Here is a 19,459-nt window from a genome sequence, read left to right on the forward strand (position 1 = left end):
ATGTGACTTTTCAAAGTGAGAAAGCTCACCAAAAAAGCAAAAAAGGAAAGCAGTGAAGCCTGAAACTCTATGGGGACAGGAATATGGACAAACAGCCTCTAGATCAACAACAGCATAATCCACAATAACAAAGATGCTAACTTTTAAATTTTTAATAAAGGTATAAATTTCAGTTATCTGGCAAACTTACTTATCTACAAACAATGCCTGAGAATGCCAGAAAAATGAGGCATTGCTGCATTAATAGGCTGCTCTTTAAATTCATTTATAATTTCCTTTCATATTTATAAAGATTTTTACAGGATAATTCATAACCAATTTGTTTTTAAATTCAATAGGCATGTCATGCATAAAATATTTTATTAAAACCATGGCATGGTAATATTATTTTAGATCTCTTTTTCCCTTCGATCTAAGATCACTGGCTCAATCTCAAAATTTACTATGGTTTTTATTCTCCCAACACTCAATCATTTTATCTTTGTTTCCCCCATCAGAAACCTTACAGGTCTATCAATAGGCAGACATTTCCTACCTTTCTTTGCTTGTCTTGACTACCCAACACCACCCCAAAGTTTCCCATCAACAGAAAGGAAGAGATTTCTTTTCTCTGAACTTTGGTACCTTAAAAGGAATCTCCCACCATAGGCTAAAAGGTCTTGAAAACTATCAGCTGTTCCATGTAACTCATGCACACCTTTACAAAATTTAGAACCTGAGGTTTGGTCTTGACTGGTAACTTACAGCTTACCAGCACAGATGCATCATGATGAGCCTCCATGTTAAGGGATGTCTGCCAGACCTGAGTTGTTCATACAGCATTTCTCTGTTTATTAAAAAACTGCTAACAGCACCACCCCCATCTTAGGAAATAAAAGCCTTCAAGGAAACGTAAAGGCTTCTGAACATACCAAATGTTCTGGCAGTTGTCTGTTATATGAAATTAGTAATTGTCTTAAAAATGTCTTAACTAGCGCTATTCAGCAGGATGTAGCCAGTAATGCTTACTAAAATGCTTGTATATCTCTATCCAGGGGAACATAAATATATTTTACAAATACAAAATTATTTAATTAGTATGAATGAAGCTAAAGTATTTGTACATGTCAGCTCTACTTCAACAAGAAAAAATAAATGTAAATTTAAATATCTTCTGAGTACCATTAATACAAAAAGTTTCGAAAGTCTACAAGATTTGAAATGGTAATGGCATGTAATTCAAAAAGAAAATCAATAAAATCATGTATGGTTAAGAAAAGTGAACTCCCCATTAAAAAAAAAAAAAGAAATCCATACTACAATAATATTTTTCTGACGAGCAACTACAAACAATGCCAGGATAAAACTATTAAAAATCAACATGAAGTAAATTTTTTGGCTTCTAGGTAGATTTTCTGAAAGTATTTACCAAAAGAAGCTACTCCCATAGAGTAATTCTGAAATATTTCCTCTAAGTTCTTTGGCATGGTTTGGTCATTTAGGAGATAAAAATTAAAGAGAATTAAGTATTTTAATGCATATGTACAGAGAACTTTCAGTGATAAAAGTACAAACACAAAGAAATTTTATAAAATTCTGCATAAAGAATAAATTAATGATGTCCCACTTTCAACTTCAGAGAATGTAGTATTTTAAAATCTTCATTTTCTCCTACCTTTACATCACTACAACCTACAAATAGGACTCAAAGTTCTATTCAAATAAGCTACTGTTATGTGAAACATACATTTGTGATTATTAGGAATAAGCTATTATTTAAGTTTAAACAAAGAAATAATGCTGGTTGTTTCCCTACATAATGATCTTCAATATGCCATTATATACTCTTCCACTTCTCCGTATTTGGGGGAGTCCAGACTAACAGAATTTCATAACAGTGTATGGAACGTTTAAAAATTATATTGTATTTCAAGAAACAGTTAATTTCCTTCCTGAAGCATTTCTTCAATTTCTTTGTCCCAGTTTTCATCCCGCTTCTCTGATTCTGTCACCACTTCATATTCCTGAAGTTCCTGCTGTAGTTCTTTCTCCCAATCTGCAGATTCTTCTGTTAGAAATAAAATTAAGGTTAAAATATGGAAACAGGGAATTTTCAAATGAAGAAATACAAGCATTAGCCATAACTTAATGCTTCAAATCATTAATAGTAAGAAAAATAAATTAAAACAAGTCTAAACTTTCACCTCATACTCATCAGATTGGTAAAGACAAAAACAACCTCAGAAATTGTTAAGAGTGGTTGTGAGACGACAAGCACACTTTTTTTGGTAGTAAAACACTGGAAACAAAATATCAATCAACTGAATAATGCGTAAAGAAATTATAATACACAAATCTATGAAGGGAAACTGGTGAAAAGAACTATGGCAAATGACAATGATGAAACACACTTCCCCTATCTTGGTAGACAGGAGATAGACTAGAGGTATAAGAATGAGGCTAGTATTCTTAGACATGGCCAATGTACTGATGTGTTAGAGAGAGAAAAAGAGACAGACAGAGAGAGAGAGAGAGAGAGAACGGGAGAGGGAGAGAGGGAGGGAGAGAGAGTGAGTGTGCGTGTGTGTGTGTGTGTGTGTGTGTGTGTGTGTGTGTGTGTGTAAATTTGTTATAAGAGTGGGTAACTACTTGAAAGACATTTTACAAAAGAACATTAATAGATTATTTTTAAAAGGCACAGAAGAAAAAAAATAAAAGGAACACAAATACAGCAAACTTCTATCTTGTTAAATTATATATAGATTTCTTATTCAATCCATTTTCTTATTCTTTGTGTGTTAACAATATTTGTATACTGTCAAATTCATAATTAAAAAAACTTAAGAAGAAAAATAATGTTCTATTGCTAACAACAAAGCTGACTAAAAAACCCACCCATGCACTGAATGAACTAGTAGTTGTTCATGCTCAGCTTTATCTATGACCACTGTCTTAGGAGACATCTATTATACTTTCACACTGTTACTGCTGATATGTGTTATGACAGATTATTTTTATTACTGAAAATTTTTTCTGAATCTAACACTAAATAAGATAGTCATTTCAATAAACATAGTAAAACTGAAAAAGAAGAATGTATAGAAACTGCAAATCTCTTTGTATTTCTATGTACAGTTTGCTTTTCTTTTAAAGCACAATAATAAATTCAGTGAATAACTTTCAAAACTGTCCTGCTTGCTTGTGATTTTTTCTAGCCTTCCTTCTTATTTTTCTGTGCATTTAAAAAATGTTTTAATTACAATTTTTTGGGTTATCCTATCCCTAGCTACATTTCTTTGCCAACCCAGCCTCCAAATTAAAAAAAACAACAACAAAAAACAAACCCCCAAATGCCTTTATAACAAGTATGTATAGTCAAGTAAAATATATGTATGGGAGGTATGACTTTTCTAAGCAGAAGACAACTACCCACACAGAGGAGACAGCTGAAGCCAAAGAGGATAAGCTCTAAGGGAATTTGCATTCAAAGAGGAAAAAAAAAGAAATACAAAAACTGATAACCACAGTTAAGGTAATAGTATATATGTCAAAACACAGTAATTAAAATGTATGCTGCGAGGAGTGAGCATCCTGGGGCATGATAAATTCATAAACTTAAATTTTTTATGTTTGGATAATTTAGTTGTTTTTTAGTAGATACAAAAAATAATGCAAGTTAAATATAACTCACGCTTCAGAACAATTATTGCAAAACACATGTAACCTTACAGAAACATTGCTATGTAAATAAGAGATGACAGGGTTCGGATTCTCTAAGATCAATATTGACACTGGTGAAGTATTCTATATTGCAGTGGTAGAAGATATGAATTTTAATGTTCTTTTCACATGCCTCAATATTTTATTAATCAATATGTATATTTTTAAAAATTAACTTAAATTTTCAACATTCACTTTCATAAGTTTTAAATTTTCTCTGGCTCCCTCCCCTTGACGGTGTGATACAGCTTCTACATATACATTCTTATTAAACAGTTTCACATTAGTCATGTTGTACAGAAGAATTAGAATGAGTGGGAGGAAACATGAGAAAGAAAAAAAAAACAAAAAAAGAAAACAAATAGTATGCTTTGATCTGCCTTCAGATTCCATATTTCTTTCTTTTGATGTGCATAGAATTTTCCATCATGAGTCTTTTGGAGTTGTTTTAGGTCCTTGCTTTGCTGAGAAGAGCTAATCAAAGTTAGTCATCAAACAATGTGGCTGTTACTATGTACAAGGTTCTCCTAGCTCTGCTTACTTCAGCATCAGTTCATATAATTCTTTCCAGGTTTTTCTGAAGTCTGCCTGCTCATCATTTCTTATATAGCACAATAATATTCCATTACATTATACACAATTTTATAGCCCTTTGGTCATAGTTGCGCTCCAGAATGGTGGGATCAATTCATAGCTCTACCAACAACGAATCAGTGTTCCAATTTTCCCATATATTCTCCTGCTTTTATAATTTTCCTGTTTTGTCACGGTAGCAAATCTGACAGGTGTTATGTGGTACCTAAGAGTTGTTTTGATTTGCATTATTTTTCAGAGCAAGAAATTAAAGCTCTCTAGTCATATGAAAAAAATGCTCTAAATCACTATTGATTTTTGCACTTTTTAGAATTTTTTTTTCCAATTGCATGTAAAGATAGTTTTCAACATTCATTTTTGTAAGTTTTTGAGTTCCAAATTTTTCTCCCTCCTTTCTTTCCCCGTCCCCCTCCCTCTGCCCAGGACAGCAAGCGATCTGATGTAGGTTATGTATATCTATCATTTTACTAATACTAAATACTAAGAAAAATACTAAAAAGTGCAAAAATCAATAGTGATTTAGAGCACTTTTCTCATGACTAGAGAGCTTTAATTTCTTCTTCTGAAAACTGCCTCTTCATATCCTTTGACCATTTACTAATTGTAGAATGACTTGTATTCTTATAAATTTAACTCAGTTCTCTGTATATTTTAGAAATGAGGCCTTTATCAGAGATAACTGATTGTAAAAATTCTTTCCCAATTTTCTGCTTCCCTCCTAATCTTGGTAGTCAATATATTTTTCTTAAGCATTAAGAATAAACAAATTTGTGGAACTTAATTAAACTTTTTGGAGAAAAAAAAACTGTTTATAAGTTACTGTTTAACAGAATGAAACTTCAGATCTCAAATATCAACTGAATTGTGCTTTTAAAAACCTAATTATTTAGCTTCCTAAATAACAATGCATTTCACCAGTACTTATTGGGCACCAACTATGTGCCAGGCACTGTAGATACAAAGACAAAAATAAAACTATCTTTACTCTCCTAGAATTTACATTCTCTTGGGAGAAAACAATATTAGCACATGTAAGCAAATGCAACAGATATGTAAAATATAAACCAAGTAATATTTCTGTGGAAGCAGGAGGGCATTACACCTAAAGAATAAGGACAGGCTTCACAAAGGAGGCTGAGGTGAGGAAGGACATCTACTCTTGCCAATGCCACCTCTTCCTGGTGTGATAGCAAATAAGCCTCTCCCTTCTCTTTTGTAATTTTTGAAGTAATAGAAGAAAAGCTTCCTATTTCCTGACTCAGTGCTTTACCTGTATTCAACAAGCTTCAATAAGCTTTCTATGTACAAGAAAATTTTAGGTTCAAGGGTAGAGAGAGAAGCTAGAAAGTTTATCTTTTAAAATAATGGATATACATAACCTATATCAGGTTGCTTACTTTCCTGAGGAGGGGGAAAGAAAGGAGAGAAAAATTTGGAACTCAAAAATTTACAAGAATGAATATTGAAAACTATCTTTACATACAATTGGAAAAAAGATATTAAAAAGTGCAAAAAAAAAGATAAAAAAAGACCTGAGTCATTTGAATAGAAAAAATAAGAGAATGATGGATAAATGCACTTTCTGCCTTACCTCCTATCCACATTTCCTTCTGGGACTGTGTAAACAGGGTTAAACTACTTTGCAAGCAAAACTGATGAGGAAGATGCTAAGAGAATCTGTGACTTCCAAGATAATTTCTCCAGTCTTATCCCAACAGCTGACAACATCTCTACCACTAACCTCTTCTTCCAATTGGGAAGTGTCTCTGTAGAACCGCTACCTACCTACATCAACCTTATTCACTTCAAACTTAGTTTTACCCGTGGTTCCTCAGCCAGCTTTTTAAACTTCCCTCTCCCCCACGGTGCATAACGTATACTCCTTGAGGGCACAGAATTTCTTTTTGTTTGTATTTGTCTCCCAGAACTTAGCACACTGGCACATACTAAGCACTTGATGTGTCTTAAAAAATGCTGTATCTATGTATTTACAATCCACCTTATAGTTCACAATGCAAAATCAGGCTGATGTTATTTGGTTATAACAACTCACTTTAAAGAATATTTTTTTATAATCAATTTAATAATATGAAATAATGTCAAACAGCAATTTATTTTATAAGATAATTAGTCTTACCTTCCAATACAGTTATTTCCTCTTCCTTTTTGTCAAGTACCAACTGTTCCATTTCCTTTCTTAGATCTTCCTGATTAAAGTTACAAGCATCAAAGGCATCACTAACAAATTCAGATACACCAGGGCTAGTTGATATCTCTTCCTCATCCTGAAATTGAATTACTGAGTTTTATAAACTTATCCATAGCAACTGTAAATATTGTATAATTTTCTTTAATCAGTTAACAATGTGGTATATTTATTGTACTTTTTCACCTTGCTTATTGCAAAAGAAAATATTGATGCTTATCCTTACACACACACACACACACACACACACACACACACACACACACACACACACACACACACACACACACTCTAAATCTAGAATTAGTAAGAGCAGTCAATTGTCTTGTGCCTCAACTGCAAGGTCTTTGATTACTCAAGCACTGAATTCTTCTTTAAGAATAGAGATGAGACCCAATATCATAAGTAGTTTTAAACAAAATTTGAGTTAAGGAGACAAGTTTAATTCCATATTTCAACTCCTAAATACAGTATAAAATCACATTACCTCTTGAGGTTTAAGTTGAGATTTAATTGCAACAGGTGGTGTTTTAGGTCGTACTGCCTCTATGAAATGATGGATACAAAGACACAATAATTGCTGGATTAATTTTAAGCAATTCTAACTGAAATTTCCACAAATGGATTGTTGCATCATAAAACTGCTTAACTTCAAATAATGTGTCATTTTTTCTTACATTTCCCACCCAATAAAATTTATAAACAAAATGCAGAAGAATGAATTGGTACTTAATAAAGCTAGGTTTTAGATTAATGCTTTTCCCTAAAGACAAATGTAAGGTATTATTTTACTTTTCAAACTATAGTTATAAAGATTCTCAAGGCAGTTCAATCCCATTGTCCATCATCTATAAAGTCAAATCAAATCAACAAGCATTTAGTAAGCCTTGTCAAGCACTGTGTTAAGTGTTGAGGAAATAAAAAGGCAAAAAACCCCATCCCAGCTCTCAAGGAGCTGCCATTCCAATGAAGGACACAATACAGAATTAACTAAGTACTAGAATAAATAAAAGACAGCATGAGAAGGAAGGTACTAGCAACTAGAAGGACTGGGAAAAGCCTCCTGCCGAAAGTGAAATATGAACCAAGTCTTAAAGTAAATCAGGGAAGCTAAAAGTCTGATTTGAGGAGGGGCAGTGTTCCAGGTGAGGTACAACGGCAGAGAAAAAGAAGATGAAGTATAGTGTGGAAAATACAAAAAAGCCAGAGTTGCTAGATTGTAGTACACATAGGGAGAGTCATTCAAAAGACAAATGAAGAGGGAAAAAAATGACCAGGTTATTTAGAGTTTCAAATGCCCCAAAACTGAGTTTATATACGATCATGGAGGTAACAGGGATTCACAATACAGACTGGACCGATTAAAAAGTTACTGCAATATTCCTGGGGAGAGATGGTGAGGGTGGTGGCTGTTTGAGTGGAGACAAAAGTAATACACAGAAGAGATTCTGTGAAGATATGGCAACAGACTGGATCAGTGGAAGGACTGAGAGGAGGTTTAAAGGGAAAGACAAACTTTTTTTCAATACACTGCATTTGAGACACCTACTGAACAACCACTTCAAGATGTCCAAAAGACAGATGAAAACATGAGACTGTGGTTCAGAGGAAAGATGAGGGGTTGGATCTAGAGATCTGAGAATCATCTACATAGAAATGATAAGTGAATCCATAGGACCTGATGAGATCACTGAGCTGAAATATCATTTCAATGTCCATAATAAAACACTAAACTTCAGAAGTTAACACACAAGGTTATGACTGTAATCTAAATAAAATGCCTGCCACACAATAGGTACAAACAGATACACACCTCTCACTTGTTCATGAGGACATATTCTTCTGAACAATAACCAAGACTATACTATCATAAAGTGAAAGATTAAATTAATTTCGTTGTACCTAGAACAAATAACTGGAACTGAATCAAAACTAAATTTGTGTCAGAGAATAACAGCTATCTTTGGCTTTATCAGTTGGCAAACTTGAAGGAGCAATTTGCTGTGGGAGTTAGGTATAAAGAAAAGGAGACAGAATAAGGTATTGAGAAAAGGAAGAACTGACATAAGGCAAATGGAGACACAATAAAAAGGTAGGTTATGGACAGCATAACTCAGGAAAGACAGAGAAGCTATGATGTAGAAGTAAAGAAACTGAAAAAGAGTAAAGAAAAGAGAAAGGTTTGAAGAATCAACATTTAATAGGCAGGATAGAAAAAAGAGGCAAGCAGTGACTACTGCTTCTAGAAAAAACATTTTTACAAAATCTTATCAATTTGAGCTATATCAAAGTAACACGTTAGAAGTCTCAAAGACTTGGGTAAAAAAAGAGCAAAAATTATTTTCACAGAATGAAGTACCTGTCAGCTGTGAATCGCTTTCTCTGCCACTGTTCTTCTCCTCCTTTCCTACGGCTTGTTGCTGGGCTGCCAATGCAGTCAGCTGCGCAGACTGTTTAATCAGGGAGACACGATAAAAGTAATTCCTCCAAAACACTTCCTCTTTTACACTGAAGACAAATATGAATAAAGACATTAAAGACAGTTTTTTCACTTTGTTAGAATAGAAAAGGTAACAAATAGCAAAAAATGAACAGTGATCTCTCTATGGTAGCAAATAAAAATATTACATTAGAAAATATAGGGGAAAGAACAGTCTTCTAGGTTAGGAGATCTTAATAATAATCTGATCTCCACCTCTTACATCCTAAAACCATGAAAACTATGAGATCCTTGAGAGCAGGGATGTCTGTTATTTGTATCCCTGATATTTAACACAGTGCCTGGGACACAGGAGGTGCTTAATACATGTTTATTGAATTGAATGAAGAGAACAGAATTCAATAAATTAAGGTGTGTATATGTACTTGTAGTTCATATAGTGTCACAGTAGTAAGGTGAACATTCCAGGAATTAAATATTTATTTGACATTTAATTACTATCAAGTTGCAGAGAAACATTCAGCACTGATTCTCTACTGTTAAAAGATCATGGTTAAGCAAAGGGATGATGAGATCAGGCTAAAGGGATTATTACCCTGATTCTGTCACTGTATTTGACATCTTGAGAAATCAACCTAGCCTTAAAGAGCCCAAACGTCATTCCTCTATCTACAAAATGAATTTAATGATCATTTGTTTATTCCCTCTTAGAAAGATTATTGTTAACATTAACAAAAATAGGAAAATCTGCTCACCTGGAAAAAAATTTAACTATCTACTTATGGATATCATTACTTTATAGAATTAAAAAAATGCAGTTATTCCTCAACTTATATAGTAAAAGTTTGTTTCCAAGTCCAGTGTTGGAAACTAGGAAAACAATCTAAGAAATCAGCCAACAAACATTTATTAAGTTCCTACTCTCTATCTATCAGGTGCTGCAGCAGCAAGCTGGGAGGGGAGGGAGGAGTTGAAACCTGTACCAAACATCCAGATCCACTGGGGACTGAGAGATTTCTTTCTCTCATACTTCTTCCAGCTACTAGCCCTCACTGAGACCTGGCTTTCCTCGGAACATACCGCAGTATCTTCTTTAGTACTGGCTAAACCTTCTTTCATACCTCAGGACACAATGATTTTGAAGGCAGAGTCAAAGCACTCCTTTCTATCTTGATATACTGCCATTTCCAGACTTTCCCTTTTCTACTATCTTTTTGGGAAAGTCTCCTCCTTTAGAGTAGTCAATCAGAATGTTCTTCTGAAGCCATATCATGATGACTACGATATATTGACCCCCTAGGTAATTTTCCCTACTTTCTCAAGGCTGACTCTCTTCTCACCTCCCCAACTCATATTCTTACACCAGAGCACTTCAACATCCATACTGATTTCCCCTCAAGCTCCCTAACCTTCCAATTCTTGCCCTTCCTTAAATCCTCTAACCTTTCCTTCACTCTAACTCAGTCACATAAGAGATGCTCATACAATGTATCTTTCCATTACCCATAAATGCTCCACTTCCTTAATGAGTTACTATGACATTCATCTACATTACTATAATCACCTAACATTACATCTTTCCTAGGCATCCCCTCTCTCATCCCCTTATTCTTTGACCTCATCAAGAATTACAATCTCTTCACACTTCAGTACTTTCTCCTGCTATTAGCTCTGCTCTGACATCTTTCCTTACTTCCTGAACTTGACCCTGGAATTGGCCATTTCAACTCTACACTGTCCTTTGCTCCTGAATCCCTCATCCTCTTGCCCCATTACTGCTCATTTCTGGCCAAACCTCAGTCCAAGATTACCCTTATTGGGTCTTTTCTACCTCTACTGAGTATCTAAACAGAGCTGAAGGAAATCACACAACTAACTGTACTGTGCTGACCGGGTACATTATAAATGCATGTTACCCAGCTTCAACTGAGCTCTTTTCTCAAGGATCTCCTATCTCTTCCTCCACACGCTATCTGAACTGAGGACCTCTCTTACTTAGCTGAGAGCACTGAGGTCATTCAATAGGAATTTCCTCTTTTTCTCCCATTCTCTTCATCTCAAAAACCACTGATATCTCCTACTTTCCTTCCTTCTCCCAAATCTCTGATTAATGAAGTAAGCCTACTCCTTAGCAAGGACAACCTCTCTTCCTGTATCTTTCCCATCCCCTCCCATCTTTTTCTGAAGACTGCAACCTCAATCACCTCCCCTCTCTCTCTAAGCTTCAACCAACTCTTCCCTATCTACTAATTCCATATCTACATCTTTCAAACATGTACAAGTCTCCCCCACCCTTAAAAAACCACTAGATTTCATCCTATATCTCTTGGCTGAAAAAGATATCTTCATTTCTTGCAGTTTCTCTTTTTTCTTTAACTCTTTGAAATCTGGTTTTAAAAAACTTCCTTACTCAACTGCTCTCTTTAAAGTTACCCATGATCTCTTAATTGCTGGATCTAATGCACTTTTCTCAGTCCCCAACCTTCTCAACATGTCCACTACATTCGAAACTGCTGACCACTTTTACCTTCCAGGATATTTTCTCTTCCCTGAATTTCATGACAATACTCTTTTTCCTGTTCGTTATCTTACCCAACTGATTGTTCCTTCTCTCTGTGCTGGCTTATCATCCATATCAGACCCTGTAAGTGTGAGTGTTCAGCAAGGTTTTGTACCAGGCCCCCTTTCTTCCTTCTTTGGGTCCCCCTATCAGTTTCTAGGAGTTTAACTATCATCTCTATGCACACAACTCATAGATGCATATATTCAGTCCTAGTCTTGTCCCTGAATTTCAGAACCACATCACTCATTGCCTATTGGACATTTCAAACAGGAATTCCCAAAGATATCTCAAACTCATTACCTTTTCCTCCACTTTTCCTCTTCTAAACTTCACTATTTTTGTCTAAGGCACCAAAATCCTTAGTCTCTCAGCTTCATAACCTCAGTATTAATCTTGGACCCCTCACATTTCCTTATCTGATAAATCCAACCAGTCGCCAAATTTTGCCGTTTCTATCTCCACAATATTTCTCACATCCAATCCCTTATTTATTCTCAAATAGTGATCATATTAGTTCAGCCCTTCATCACCTCTATCCTAGCCTATTCCAATAGCTTAATTGGTCTTCCTGCCTCTGTCCATTCAACAACTACTGTGGTAGTATACTGCCACAGTAAAATCCCTCAAGTGCAGATCTGACCATGTCACTCCTCTACTCAAGAAACTCCAATAGCTCTGTTATTTTTAGGATAAAAACATATTCATTTCTCTGCTTAGCTTTTAAAGACCTTTACAACCTGGTCCCATCCTATCCTTCCAGATTCACTGGACATTACTCTCCTCCTATACTCTGCTACATAATCAAACTGGCATCTAACTGTTCCTTATGCATCACACTCCTTCTCCTGTCTCTGAATCTTTTTACTCACTGTTCCCCATACCTGGAATGGGCTTTGTCCTCATCTCACTTTATAAGATGAAGTTCAAGCCCCATCCCTCCTCCCAAGCTGTATTTGTCTACATTTTATTTATTTTTTAAAAATATATTCTGTTTATAATACAGGTACTGACTGAATCTCTCATTTTAATGTAAGTTCCCTGAGAAAAAGAATTTTCATTCCTTGCATTTGTATCCCTAGCATTTAGCACTGTGCCTGGCATATGGTAAGCATTTAATGATTCACTGACTGAAAAATTAAACAATGATCAACTCTCAAGGACTTTGCCTTTCTTTAGGGAAGACATCTACACATCAAGGTAAGTATATGAGCTGGAAGTGCTCAGGGATGGGGGATTCTGTGAAAAAGCACAGAGGCAGCAGAGGAAATGTCATGTGTGAAGGTCAGATTGGCTGGAGCAAAGAGTGCATGAATGAGAGTAATAAATCTGGAAAGGTTAAGTTGGAGTTAGAAGGGGAGGGGCTTTAAATACCAAATACAGCAGTTTGTGTTTGATCTTAGAAGTTATTGCTCCTCCATGGCATCCTCTGCAATTTCTTGAGAAGAGGACTGAAAGAGATCTATGATTTAGTTACTGTATCACTTTGGTAGCTGGGAGTGGAAGGAACTGCAAAGTGGAAAAGACCTGAAGCAGGAAGAGCAATATATGATGTTTAAGATGAATTACTGAAAGTCTTTATTAAGGATTGCCAAGTGCTTACATATATTACTGCATGATTCTCACAACAATCCCCCAGGTACTACAGGTATTATCATCCCCACTTTAGATATGAAGAAATTGAGGCTCATGATTTTTTTCTAAGTACAAGGTGTTAAAAATGGGGAAAACACACAGAAAGAAATGACAATAGCAATCATATGCTACAGATCACCTGACCAGGGGCATGGAGAATATTTTCATAGTATACACCATATATCTGTGACAAGAGGTAAAATATATATAGGCCCAGCCTTTGAGAATGGGGGGTTGCCTCCATATCATGGGGAGGAATCAGAGCAAGATTTCTATGGAGGAATGGCATAAGATAGCTGCCAGAAAAGTGAATGCAATTTTATGTTGCATTAGTAGAAATAGAGTGTCTATGTAACTCACAAATGTTTATTCCACAATTATTTGATACAGAACCTATTAGGGATGAAGAACTGTGATAAACACTGGGCCAAAAATGAAGCCCTTTACAATCTAGCTCCCATTTGCCTTCTGAGCCTCCTTTCCTGTCATTCCCCTTACACTGGCCAGCCAGTTGTACCCCAGGCAACACTGCCTTTCTTTTGTGCCTTTGCACAGGTGGTTCCCCACATCTGGAATACACTCCTCACCTCCAGCTCCTTTCAAAGCATTCCAGGGGTCACTCCATTACAAAGCCCTTCCTAATGCCCACAGCTGACTGCTCTTTTCCTCTTGAAATTATTTTGTACATACTTCATTGTATTCCCCCCAATACAACACAAGCTTCCTTCTCTAAGTTTGTCTTTGTATTTCCTACACCTAGCACAGTGCCTTGTTTAGACATGGTCCCTGCCTTCATGGAGTTTACAGTCCCTGGGAGGTGACTACTTCTGTTGTACTTTGTTTTTTTCAGACTACTTCTGGATTTCCCTTCGTTCTGGGCACCATATTTGAAGAGCAACATTAGTAAACAATAATGTTTCCAGGGAAGAAACCTACATGGAGAGGAAGGTATTTGATAACCACAATATATGAGGGACATTTAATAATCAATTCAATAAACATTATTATCAAATCAATAAACAATGAACTGCAAAGCATTAAGGAACTAGGAGTGGTTTGCTTGGACACATGACAAAAAAAGGGAAATCACCTCTACCACTCAGCAGTGACAGAATCCCAAGCAATCTCCACAGGCCTCAGTTTTTTTATTTATAAAATGAAGTCCTCACATTAGATAATCTCAAAAGGTCACTGCAGCACAAAAATTCTGATTTGTCACATTCAAATAAATATATTTTCCAATAATACATAAGTGCCCATTTGGCAATTCAAGGTAGTACTAAATAATAAGAGGCAATCAAGTATAACTAAAAAAATAGATGAGTTATGAGATTTTAGTTTAAATAAGTACATGCTGCTTACTGTTTAGGAACAAGATCAAATCTCATTCTGTTCAGCACTTCATCTTCTTGAAGCATTACCATAGCAACAGGATACATTTGATCAAAGTCAAAATTAAACTGAACACCTACTGGAGGATCACGCAGGAAGTTTCTTTTGTCCTTTAATCAATAGAAAGACAGATAAATGCAAAGGATAAATATTTGATTGACTCAAATATTTCATTTAACCAGAAGAATATCAAACTTTGCTTAGCTAACTGTGCAAAGGAAAAAATGATATAAAAAGCACCTAATTCTATTAGAAAACTCATTCATCATAAAACGGGGAGGTCTTCTTACATTTTTGTCAAATATGGATATCCTTTTGTTTCACAACTTATACATATGAACAATTATATCATTTGGTTTCAGAATGTTTCAAAAACATTTCTATTGCATAAATGCTGACATTATTTGCCTCAATTTTACAAAGTGCCCCCAAAATCTTAGTGTAATCTTAAACAATTAAGCTATTGAAGTTTCAAACTGCACTAAGATTTTGGAGGTACCTTATAGAAAAAAATGCAGCGAATAGCTGGATTTTTTCCTTAATAGTCTTCTTTCACTCTATTAAATTATTTTTGCACAGTAAAAAGATCTACAGAATGTGGAGCTGTGGAAAAGTAGTAAAGGAGTAACACTGAAAATATCTGGATAATCTTACACCATCTTACATTTGTATTCTTTTGCCCTTTTCATCACTAAACACACATGCAAACACTAACAATTTTATGAGAATTCTTTTTAACACTGCTGAATACTGTTTTCTAAGTTATCTTATGTAATTCTATTTTTATTAAAAGATAGTTGATACAGAAAATACACAGTAAGAGAACTCTATTCCCCAAATTAATAAAATGGGAATGTAACCTTTTAAAAATTATAGACATCAAATTCAACATATTAAAAGAAAGAATTATGGATGTTACCCTTTATAAGCTAAGCAACTAAATGTGAACTTGCAAAATTTGGTAAATTCTGTAAAATTAGTCACATTCACTTCAATTTCAACAAGCTTCAGTTACTGCAGAACCCAAGTTTCAATTTGGTTATAGTTTTATCAAAGATCAGCCGAAATGGGGCAATCACCATTGCACAGAAACTCTTTGGAGGCAGCTGGTGACACAGTGGATGGACTGCTGGGTCTGGAGTCAGGAAGTCCAGAGTTCATATGAAGCCTCAGACACTTACTAGTTGCATGATCCTACGGAAATCACTTTATGGGGATAATTATATAATTATATAATAATAGCATCTAACTCTCAGAGTTATTGAGAGGATCAAATGAGAAAGTATTTGTAAAAAGCCTTTGGCACAGTGTCTGACACAAAGTAAAGTACGTGCTACATAAATGCTTATTCCCTCCCTTTTTCCACTCTATGTTACACTTCCAAAGCGGCTTGTTTAAACCTCTGCAATGCCCCAACAACACCTGAACTCCCATCTCCTTGTCTATTTATAAGCTCTCTGATCTGCAGTTCTTCACATTTCCAAGCCTCCCGCCTTCACTGTATCTCCTTGCCTGTGGTGTCAGAGGATAAGGTTGCCCTTCTATTTTATCAATGCTATATCCCTCTCTATTTGTGCCCTTAATTCCATCCCCTCCCATCTCCTCATGGAGACTTCTCCATTAAGCATTCTTTTCTCCCCTATGACTATCCTTTTCCATCCTTCTGTTCTACCTATAAAAATACTCAGGTCTCCACACTGCTTAGAAATCATTCCCTTGGAGAATCTGAAAGCAATCTGAGGGAAATTAGACTTCAACTGATATCTCACATCATATACCACAATAAGTTTCAAATGGCTACGTGACCTAGATATAAAATGTCATATCATAAACAAATTAGAAAAGCAGGGAAGGCAATCCTACCTTTCAAAATTATGGACAGGCTAAGAGCTCTTGATCAAACAAGGGATAGAGAAGATCACAGAAGGTAAAATGGACAATTTTGATTATATAAAACAGAAAAACTTTTGTATGAAGTCAAAATGAGAAGGGAGACAGTTAACTTGGAAATCTTTGCAGAGAATTTCTAATAGTGTGATATACAAAATATATAGGGAATTAATATAAAATATGTAAGAATAACAGCCATTCTCAATAGGCAAATGAAAAGATGTTCAAAACTTTTTCTTCTCTCCTCAAACCTCCCTCCCATGGCTCCCCCTTTACTCATTCTCTCAGCTGATAACCTTACCTCATATTTTACCAAAAAAAAGAAAAAAAAAGAGGCCATTAATTGTGAGCTCCCTCTTTTCCCTTCTGCCACTATTTCCTCCTTCACCCTTGTCTGACAGGGTGAGTGGACCTTATTCTTCCTAACTCCTCCAACAGACTGCCTCCTCTGCCATCCTCTATAACTTATTTTCACTCTCTATCTCTTGGCTCATTCTCTACATGTGCTGGCCTCCCTCATCCTGAAAACCCCCCACTTGATGCTTCTATCCCTGCTAACTACTGTCTCATACCTCTTCTGCTTTTTGTGGCTCAACTCCTTGAAAGGGTCATTTACTTTCTCTTTTCTCCTTCTTATGATCTCATCATTCCACCAAAATGGCTCTTCCCTTCTTATCTGGGTGTTCTTCCTGAATGTATCTGACCTCAGACTTATCAGTCTGGCTCAATGCCTTCTTTTCCCTCTAAAGTAGGGTGTTTTCCAAGGCCTTGCTCTAGGGACTACTATTTTTGCATTCTCCCTTTTCACGTTCTCATTTATTTTCTGGGACTGAATTATCTCCTCTATGCAGATGACTTCCAAATATATATGCCCAGTTACAATGTCTAGATATCTCCACCTGGTACCTAAACTAAAGTCATCAACTTTCTCCCTAAATCTGTCTCTTCTCCAAACTTCCCTAATTTTATTAAATGCCATCATCTTTCCAATCACCCAGATTTGTAACTTTGCCATTATCTTTCTTTCTTCCTTCTCCTTCATCTCTAATACCCAATCAGCTGCTGAGTCCTGTTGATTTTACCTTGAAGATATTCCTTTTCTGCTACACACACGACTAATCTCCTAGCACAGGCCATCACGACCTCATCTGCATTATCATATTACCATCTTAATTGGGTAGCCTGTGTCTTGTTTCTCTCAATAAGACAAAGTGGCCAAAAGAATCTTCCTAAAGCGCAGGTATGGTATTGTCACTCCCCCTTTTAAAAACCTTAATGATTCCCTGTTGTCTCCGGGATAAAATACAATTTCCTTAATCTGCACTTAACCTGGCTCTAACTTACCTCTCTAGCATTTTTTCCTACTGCCTCTTTTTGAGGCAGCTAGGTGGCAGAGTAGGTACAGCACTGAGCCTGGAGTCAGTAAGACCTGAACTCAAATGTGACCCAGACAGTTACTAGTTGTCTTACCCTAGCAAGTCATTTAACCTCTGTTTGCCTCAGTTTCCTCAACTGTAAAATGGGGATAATAATATCATGTATCTCCTAGGGTTGTTGTGAGAATAAAAGGATATATTTGTAGAGCTCTTAGCACAGAGCCTGAAATGTAGCAGGTACTTAAAAAATGCTTTCTTTACAAAATCTACATTCCAGAGACTGTTTCCAATGACTATAATACACTTTCTCCTCATCCTTCCGCCTACCAATCTCCTTCTTGACTTCAAGGTTCAGCTCAGGTACTAACCATCTTTGAAAAGCATTTCCTGATTCTCCCAAATGAGTGCCTTCTTCCTCATCAAATTATCCTAGTATGCTCTGTCTGGATTTCTGTTTTGTACCCCACTGCACTTTACCTTGTATTATATTTATTTTCAATTACAGAACATGATCACAAAACTCTTTCCAGATACTCTTCTAAAGACACTAATTTCTCTCAGGCCCTATCTCTAAAAGACTCCTAAACAATCTTCCTGCTTTAAGTCTCTCTTTTCTTTGATCTATTCCCCAATACAGCTGCCAACATGATTTTCTTGAAGCACAAGTGTGACCATGACACTCTTCTACTCAATAAATTCTAGTAACTCACAACTGACACTGAAACCAAATATTATTTCGTTTCAATGCCTACAGCCTTATAAGCCCACAATTATCAAAAGAGTACATGCATATAATTTATAAACAAGTAAATATACATAAAACAGGATTTTTTCTAAGCGGGGGAGAGACATGATCAAAAAAGTTTGAAGACCAATGATTTATGAGGATTTTAAATGCCATTTAGGAAGAATTTAGGACAGAAACCTACTGAAATTAGAAGGCAGTCCCTGATATGTAAATTAAGTCTACATTATAAATTGATAAAATTATTAAGAGCAATATTTTACATTTTTTAAAAAAAGTTCAAATCAATCAAAAACCTTATGGGGAAACACAGTATTAAAAAATTAATTAAATTAATATCAACATGCAGTTTTGCACTTGAGAGTTATATAAGATACTTGCTTTATATTATACGGCTTCTTGAGAGGTAATGAATTCATTTACAACTGAAGAAAAGTTTTGTATTACTGGAATTTTGTTATATTTTCTCATGTTACAGCTTTATCTTGCAACCTTATACCTCTTCGTTTGGATTCTATCCATTTGAAAAAAAACCCACAATGGTGGAGGGAAGGGTATAACAGGGGAACTAAATTTGTGATTACTTATAGAAAACTGCAGGTGAAGAAACTTCCTCTACTAATGCATATTTGCATCTGTCCTTCAAATGACAATCTTAAGATTACCTGAGGCACTGATACCTGAAGTGACCTGTTCAGGGATCATAGCCAACTCAACCCCTAAATGTCTGAGGCAAGACTTCAGCCTAGGTCTGACTATAAAACCTATTTCCTATAAGTATCCACTATACTCGATGTGTCTCATTTCTTCAAATAATACTTAAGAGAAATCTTATATATAACTTGAAGTTGGATAAATTTATTGTCCACACATTATATAGCAGTCAACATGTGGAGAGAAAAATGTTTGTTGAGTGAAAACT

The 19,459-nt window shown here is 35.5% G+C and overlaps 1 protein-coding gene across 2 annotated transcripts in view; it reads right to left on the reverse strand.

Moving 5' to 3' along the window:
- Positions 1 to 1,491: 1,491 nt before the first annotated feature.
- Positions 1,492 to 19,459, reverse strand: part of SYAP1 (synapse associated protein 1) — a 28,370-nt gene continuing 10,402 nt past the window's right edge. The window contains exons 5-9 of one of the 2 annotated variants that reach the window (XM_072614276.1): positions 14,497 to 14,636; positions 8,859 to 9,007; positions 6,987 to 7,045; positions 6,431 to 6,578; positions 1,492 to 2,044 (exon numbers count right to left, since the gene is read on the reverse strand). In XM_072614276.1, the coding sequence (XP_072470377.1) occupies positions 1,920 to 2,044; positions 6,431 to 6,578; positions 6,987 to 7,045; positions 8,859 to 9,007; positions 14,497 to 14,636 (621 nt within the window). In that variant the 3' untranslated portion in view covers positions 1,492 to 1,919. Of the gene's footprint in view, positions 2,048 to 6,430; positions 6,579 to 6,986; positions 7,046 to 8,858; positions 9,008 to 14,496; positions 14,637 to 19,459 lie in introns of both variants that reach the window. The other variant, XM_072614275.1, reaches the window with a different exon arrangement.

The sequence above is a fragment of the Notamacropus eugenii genome, chromosome 5 (genome assembly GCF_028372415.1).
Source record: "Notamacropus eugenii isolate mMacEug1 chromosome 5, mMacEug1.pri_v2, whole genome shotgun sequence".
Classification (NCBI taxonomy): domain Eukaryota; kingdom Metazoa; phylum Chordata; class Mammalia; order Diprotodontia; family Macropodidae; genus Notamacropus; species Notamacropus eugenii.